The sequence below is a fragment of the Numida meleagris genome, chromosome 1 (assembly GCF_002078875.1).
Source record: "Numida meleagris isolate 19003 breed g44 Domestic line chromosome 1, NumMel1.0, whole genome shotgun sequence".
NCBI lineage: Eukaryota > Metazoa > Chordata > Aves > Galliformes > Numididae > Numida > Numida meleagris.
The window spans coordinates 34077422-34084917 of NC_034409.1; the positions used below are offsets into that span (position 1 = coordinate 34077422).

General features: G+C 47.7%; 1 protein-coding gene across 3 annotated transcripts in view; it reads left to right on the forward strand.

The window, feature by feature from the left end:
- RASSF3 (Ras association domain family member 3) overlaps positions 3214–7496 on the forward strand; it is a 101512-nt gene continuing 97229 nt past the window's right edge. The window contains exon 1 of one of the 3 annotated variants that reach the window (XM_021385074.1): positions 3214–3385. In XM_021385074.1, coding sequence (XP_021240749.1) covers positions 3229–3385 — 157 coding nt within the window. In that variant the 5' untranslated portion in view covers positions 3214–3228. Of the gene's footprint in view, positions 3386–3417; positions 3610–7496 lie in introns of those variants that run through there. The other 2 variants (XM_021385077.1, XM_021385078.1) reach the window with 2 other exon arrangements.

Consider the following 7496-nt stretch of genomic DNA (forward strand, 5'->3'; position numbering starts at 1 on the left):
TCTGGCAGGGAATTTAATTCTTGGAGGATTTCTGATGTAGTCCTAAAGGCAAAAGTGTTGTTGATGAAGTTGACATTGGTTTGGTTTTAATATTGCCCCTTTTTCAGAATGCAATTTGCTCATTATTGCAAGAGAACATATGGAAGTCTAAAAATTATGATTAATCTTCAGAGGGTGTTTTGGATTTCCTTTGACAACTCACTACAAGAAAGACATCAAGGCCTTGGAGCATGTCCAGAGAAGGCAGTGAAGCTGTGAAGGTCTGGAGCACAGGCCTTATGAGGAGTGGTTGGGGGAGCTGGGATTGTTCAGTCTGGAGAAGAGGAGGCTCAGGGGAGACCTTAGTGCTCTCTATACCTACCTGAAGGGAGGTTGTGGTGTGGTGGGGGTCAGCCTCTTCTCCTGTGTAGTGGTGACAGGAGGAGAAGGAATGGCCTCAAGCTGTGCCAGGGGAGATGCAGGTTGGACATCAGGAAATACTTCTCTGAGTGAGTGGTCCGGCGCTGGAATGGGCTGCCCAGAGAGGTGGTGGAGTCACCGACCCTGGAGGTGTTCAAGCAATGTTTAGATGTTGTACTGAGGGACATGGTTCAGTGGGAAATACTGCTGATAAGTGAACAGTTGGACTGGATGATCTTAGAGGTCTTTTCCAGCCTTGGTGGTTCTATGATTCTGTGATTCTGTGACTTTGGAGTCTAGCTGAACGACTCTAGTCATCCCAAAACAGGAGAATTGTTTTAAATAAGCTCTCTTTAAATAAGAGCGAGTGGAGACTAAAATCACAGTCAGGGCAGAGTGGAAACACATTTGTCTTTTCTTCATGTGCATACTGTTAGTTCTCTTCTCCAGGAAAATGAATTCACGGTATTTTTTTAAAGCCCTTGTCCATATTTGATGCCACGTTGTCTGCTCTGTATATGGAATTTTGGCATTTCAGGTGTCAGACTGAATGTAGAAACTCCTTTTGTAGAGTACAGCACTTTCAGAATGTTCCTGAAATCTTATTGCTTACTACCAGAGAAGTGGATTCTTAAAATAAGATCACTTTTTCGGAATCCTCTTTGCAGGCATAATTTTTAAAGGTTAGAAACAGATATTACAAGGATTTTGGGGCAGTGAGTAGAACAGATAGCATTATGCCTCAGTGGTAACTGAATATTAGAAAGATCATGTGAATATTGCAGGTCTCACTCTTTCTGTGTGGAGACCTGGCCATGGATTATCAGTTGTGTACAGATAGCTCTTCTCATTGCCCTACTGCATCTATAGGAAGAGCTGGAGCCATGGCATTTAGATGTTTTTCTTCATCAGTAGTGAAAGAGGTATAAGTGAAGCACCACTAACCTGTGGTAGCATTGGAGAGTTTTGTGACGTTTATTCCCTACTTGTCTCTCCGGGTCAGATGGCAAATTATTTCTGTTGTATTCAAAAAAAGATTTAAGTACAAGCTTAATAAATATATAATTTATTATTCCACTGCTACAAGAAGAGGCGATATACTGCCTTGATAGCTCTGAGACCCGCTTTCCAGTGTTCTTAGTGAGAATCAATTGTTAAAAGGGAATTCAAATGCTCTTCGACCCATGTGAGGGTGATTTTCATTTGCAAGCTTTGTCAGAGAAATGTAGTGCTGCAGAAGGAGAGCAGCCATTTGTTACTTGGTTGCCTTGGTTGGCCATGGCGCTCCTGACTGTTTTAAAATACCAGAGTCACGCTTAACTGGAATGCTTTGATGCCTGGTTGTGCATTCCTTCATTCACGTCCACTGCTCCACTGTACAACACCTGCGGAGGTGTTCAAAGAATCAGGCTCTCAAGTTGTACATAAATGATGTATATTTTTCAACATTGTTGATAACCCCTTGTTTCAGAGGCTCTTAATTTTGAAAGAAACCGAGCGTTAGTTGGAGTATATGATTTTCAACGTCCTTTATACTGAAGCAATCCAAATAGGAAAGTTAATTGTGATAACAATATAGTCTGTACATCGAAATACGCGCGGCATTCTTTTACATGGTTGAAATTGCTTTATGTTCTGTTACGTCCATTTTAAACATGGCTGGTTTTAGTGTTCCTAAATACATCGGTGATCTTAACCGTGTTAAAATTACTTCAAAGAAAGCAGTTTTAACTAAGCAGTAGCTAAGGACGCGATCAGTCCGTGATCGACTGATGACGTTCTTACGAAGTCAGTATATTTTTCACCTTGAAGCGTGGTGTATGATACCATGGAATTCTTGGCTCATACTAAGTGTCCTGATGCTATCAGTCATGCTACCGATTTGCCAAAAGAAGTAATAGAAAGTAATATATGGTTCTTCCTCCTGAAGCTGGTTTGCTGTTTTGGGGGGTTTAGCATAGTATATTAATTATCTGTTACTTAAACAAATCTGTCGTCATATGAATTGTGAAAATGCATGAGTGAAAGACTTAAATACATCATCGACCACTTACCATGGAGCGTGTACTTTCTTTTGTCTTTCCATAATTTTGCTTTTTGTCCATTTCAGTATTACCTTCTAACGTTTATTTCCCTGTACGCTCATATGAAATAAGCCTCAAATCTGAAGTAGCAAAGCACAGCTTATCTGGCGTTAGTCGGCTAATTGTCCAGGGGTGGTGTCCCGGACAACAGAATCACTGGTGTGGCTGCTGTGGGGTTAGAGCCACTCCTCCTTCCTAGTTTTTAACCGCTCTGCTGATACACGTTCTGATGAAAATGAGCTCTCTGTGAGAGTGGCAAAGTTCTCAGACAGGGAAGAGGTCCCCTGGTCCGTGCTGCTTGAGTTAAAGTGCTGAAATAGCGGTAATCATATCGTGGCACTATACCCGGTGTTATTCTAAGGATTAGAAAGGCTGAAGGGGGAACCTTCGCTTCCCAGGGCCGGGCACAGCGGCCGCTGCCGCTCGGCTCCGAGGAGCGCTGTGGCGGTGGAGCGGAGCGAGGGGGCTGCGGGGCCGGCCCCCCCCCCGGCTCGGCGCGCCCGACTCTCCGGCACCCTCCTAAGGGAACCTGAGCTCGAAAAACACGGTCGCTAAAAGCAGCGTATTATGGGATGTTCATTATGCTCCGCAGCCACCCCCTGCGCGCGACGCGCGGTGTCACTTGTAACGGGCTGAGGAGCGCCGGGCGCGGCGCCGCGCTCCCGCACGCAGCCGTGCCCCGGGGACGGCGGGCAGGGCCGCGCTGCCGGGGCGCTCCTCCGAACAGCTCTCGGGAGGGCAGCGCATGGCGGCGGCCCCGGGGGGACCCGGCCCCGACCCCGACCCCTCCTGCGGCCGTCCGGAGCCGCCGAGAGCCCCGCACCGCTTCGTGCCGGCGGCGGCGGGAGCGTGGTGCGACCTCTGCTGCCGCTTCGTCGTCTCGCAGGGCCTGCGCTGCGCGGGTGAGCGGCTCCCGACCCCTCCCTCCCCTCTCTCCCGCCCCGTCCCGTCCCTGCGGTGCCGGGTGGGGGCTGGCGGCTCGTGGGCAGGAGCGGAGCGGCGGTGGCCGCGGCTCTGCCCCGCGGGGAGGTATGGCCGCGCGGCTGCGCTGTGAGGCTTGTGCCGCGCTGCGGGACGGACCGGGGGGCGCGCCTCGGCGGGAGGTTTCCTTCTGTGGGGATACGTGGTAGGCAAAGGTGGGTTTTTTCTTTCACCTCTCAGGAAACAACTTTCCTGTTTTGCGGCCATCTACCTGTCAGCCAAGTGCACCTTGTTTTATTTTCGGTGCTTTTGTCAAGCGTAAGGAAAAAGTCCAGTGGGAAAAGACCTTCCCGCGTTGAGGGCTCTGTGAGACATTCTTTGTAGCTTCAGTCCCACTCCACAGAGCCCCAGAGGGACGTGTTTTAGGATAACCGAGCGCTGCCCGTGGCGGGGTGCCGTGTCAGGGTGCGGGGCTGTGGGCTGTGCCTCCCATCCTTGTCCCCAAATCTCAGTGTTAGAGGTGGGCGCTGACGCCCGGTGAGGGCAGGAGGCTGCGTGCTCTGCTCTGCCTTAAGGAGATGCGACAGCCTCAGCTTGTCCTCTGCTGAGATACGTTCCTGTTACAAGGTTTCCCATCGTCACCTTCAGTGGCTCTATTTTTACGGTTAATAGTCCGAAAGGAAATACTAGGGATGTGAAAATACATTTTTTTAAAAATATATATTATTATTATTTAAGTTCTTGCACTGTTCCAACAGGATGTGTAAGTACACTTATGTGAAAGTAGACCTTAAAAATCCTATAATTTTCTTTTACGGTCAACTGTTCTGTGCTAAGAGCCTTCAAGTGTCATGTTGGATTATGCATCTTCCAACAGTGTTTTCTCAGCACAGTTACGGCTCGCACTGCTTTTCTTTCTCCTCCGTGACAAGCTCCATTTTTATCAGCCACAGTCCTCGCGGCTGCTCTCTGGCAGAGTAGCACGGGGAACATTCAACATTTATTGCCTGGCATGAATATAACATTTAAAAGCTGTAAAGTGGTATGGAGATGAGAGGAAGTAGGAGCGAAGTCACGCACAGACCGCTGCTGGAGCCCGAGTGCTTCCTGGCACCCCACCATCCAGGTGGACGGACCCAAATGACCAAAAAAGTCAGTGCATGGCAGCAAACCTCTGTCTGGACCAGCCCGGTCCACAGGCTCTTTGTCTAACCTGGCTGTAGGGGTGGCAGCAGGCTGCTGGCTCCATCGTGACCCCCGCTGGAGAAGCCATGGTCCTCGTCAGCATCCCTTGAGAAGCAGAAGCTACAGCCAGAGTTACAGTGCCAATACCTGGCAGAGGCTTCGAGCAGCCTGGCAGGCGCAGCAGTGCTGGGAGGTCCCCAGGTAGTTCTGGGCAATGGTAGGGAGCTTCGTTGTCTCATCTGAAAAGCAGAACGACAGCATCTTCCGGGCAGCCTGCGGCAGACAAAGAAGGAACTGCGCACTGAGTTGTCACAAGGATTCTGAGTCAGAGAGATGGAGGTATTACTTGTATTTAGATCATGCCGTTGGCTCTCAGTAGCCACCTGCCCTCAGACAAGACCAGAGTCAGAGGTGCTGACCTGGGTGGTAAGCACTAAAAGCAGCGAGGAGTTCCCCTGGAACAGGGTGTCAGTCAGAGGGGGCACCGGGAGGAGAGCGTGAAAGTTGAGATGAGCAGAGTTCTGTCTCGGAGGAAAGAGCTGTGACGTCCCTGTGGAGTGGTGGCAGAGCATAATGGCAGGGCTGGGCTTTGCCATCCTTGTTTCACAGAGGGACTGTGGTCACCTCTGGGGTTTCGCGTGCTCTTTGGTACGCGTGATAAAGTGAGCTGGGATGGCTGCAGTGAATGAGGAACTACCAAGAAAAGGGTCCTTCTGCTTCTCGTGCTATTTTGGTGTGGAATTCATCATCTGGTTTTCCAGCTTCTGCTGAAAATTGGAAAAATACTTCCATATAACCCATATAAGGGAAGAATGATCAGAATGGAAAAAAAAGAGTTCAAGGAGATCAATGACCATCTGTTTAAATGCACTGCACAAGGTGCACATTATTCAAGCAATATATTTCTTGGAAAAAATAAGGCAATACCAGAATTTCTGGACCTCAGCCCAGGAAGGAAGCCAAGTGTAATGAGATACCTCTGAAAAAGATGCTTGGTAGTATCTGAGCTCTTGCTGTTATTCTGGATTACTTTTCAAGGGGACCTTAATTGGTGTAGCACTCCTGACTTGCTTAGCCCTTCACCTTTTCACCTCTATTTTCAGGGGAAAAAACATTGATCTATGCAGGTGCAGAGTGCTGCTGCCCAGTCTGACTGCTCCATACAGAGTAGTCAGGCCTGTTGGGAGAGCAGAGTCAGAGCAATTGGGAGCAGAAGCAGCCCGGGTTATTCTGGTTTAAACCAATGAAATGATGTTTTCCTGATACAGGAAAGAGCAATTTTCTCATCTAGTATTCTAATTTTCTTTCAAACTGAGAGTGTTGTGTAGCGATAGTTGTCAGCATCTTATATCACACTGATGGTTTGATGGCATGTAGCATTATGTAGCACAGCAGCCCTGGAGTAGTTGTGTTGTTTGGCCTTATCGTTTAGCATTTGAAAAATGAGGCATTTCGAAGGGTTTTAGGTAAATGTTGACCTTTGTGCTGCCAGCCTTCAGAATGCTGCTCCTCAACAGCTTTTCCTTCCTCTCAGCCTGGTCAGCAGGCTGCATTTGCACAGGTGGCAGGGGGTGCGAAGGGATGAGCTTTGTGCACCACCTGCCCTATGCTCCCTAGCTCGTTTCTGTCACTTTTCTTTTTCCTTGAATGCTGACACTTTCTTTTCAGATTCACTTTTGCCAAATAGAAATGCTGCCGTGCCTTTCCAGGAAATTTTCTCTTCACTTAAGAGAATATAGAGAAATAATAGTACTTGCATGACTTTCGGTTCAAACTTTCTGAGGATATTTAATCAGACAGTATTTAGGGGTACCACGCAAAACGGGTCATTTCTTTTTGATTTTGAGTGATGAGATAGGATGGGGAGTTCATACTTTTGCTGAAAGCTTGGGATTGATGCACTGATACTGATCACCCTTAGCAGCTGTATGTCACCCAAGTGACGCCGTGTGTGCTGGTGTATGGGTCGGGCTCGTGTGGCAGGGCTGATGGTCAGCTGTGTAGGGACCTTGGGAAGCACAGAGACTCACAAGTGTTTGTAAAGTTACTAAAAGGAAAAACTGCAGTATTTCCATCAGATTTCTGATGGGCAGAGTCCCTTCTAGAGACAAAATGAGAATGCGGGTGAGTGAATATCCTCCGGGTACCAGCCTGTAAAGTGAAGGATGGAGGCTTTGCCATCGCGTGAGATATATCTCTCTTATGACAAGACTTCTAAATCATCTTTAAAAAGAAACCACAAGGCCTCTTAGAACAAATTACAGTGTGTTATCTAAATGCCTCCTAATTAGCGACACTGTTAAAAAAATAGATTCCTCCTTACAGAAAGAGAGGTAGAACGTGGAGGAAAGAAGAAAGCACAGGTATTAGCGAATTTTTTTTCCTTCAAAAGATATTTTTTTGGCAAGCAATTTGTGGAACATATGTTTTAATGCTTTTAAAAAGAGGATGGATGTTGTCAGCTATCCCAGCAGAAGGAGATAATTTGTATTTAATCACGTGTAATGAAGGGTTGCATTGCTGGGGCTATGCCTACAGTTACCATTTGTATTACCAAACATTCTGTGTTCCAGGGTCTTCTTCAAGTTTCATCTAATGGGTGAGAACTGTGGAGCAGATTAGAAAGGGTGGATGTGGAGCTCTTCTTTCCTTCCCCATCCTTTCTGTGGGTAGTTGTTTAACGACATGCCATTCTGAGATTTTCCTTTATTTTGTTTGAAGTTGTCGACGGTTTACGGGTGTTAGGCCCGATTCCGTGACAAAGGGGACGGGGGACCCAAGGGCCCACGTCCCGGGAAAAGGGGAAAGGGGAAAAGGGTAGGGAGATGGCCCTGAGAGCAAAGAACAGCGGCAACAATCTGAGGAGAAACAAACTAATTTACTAAATAAAATATCGGAATGCAAAAC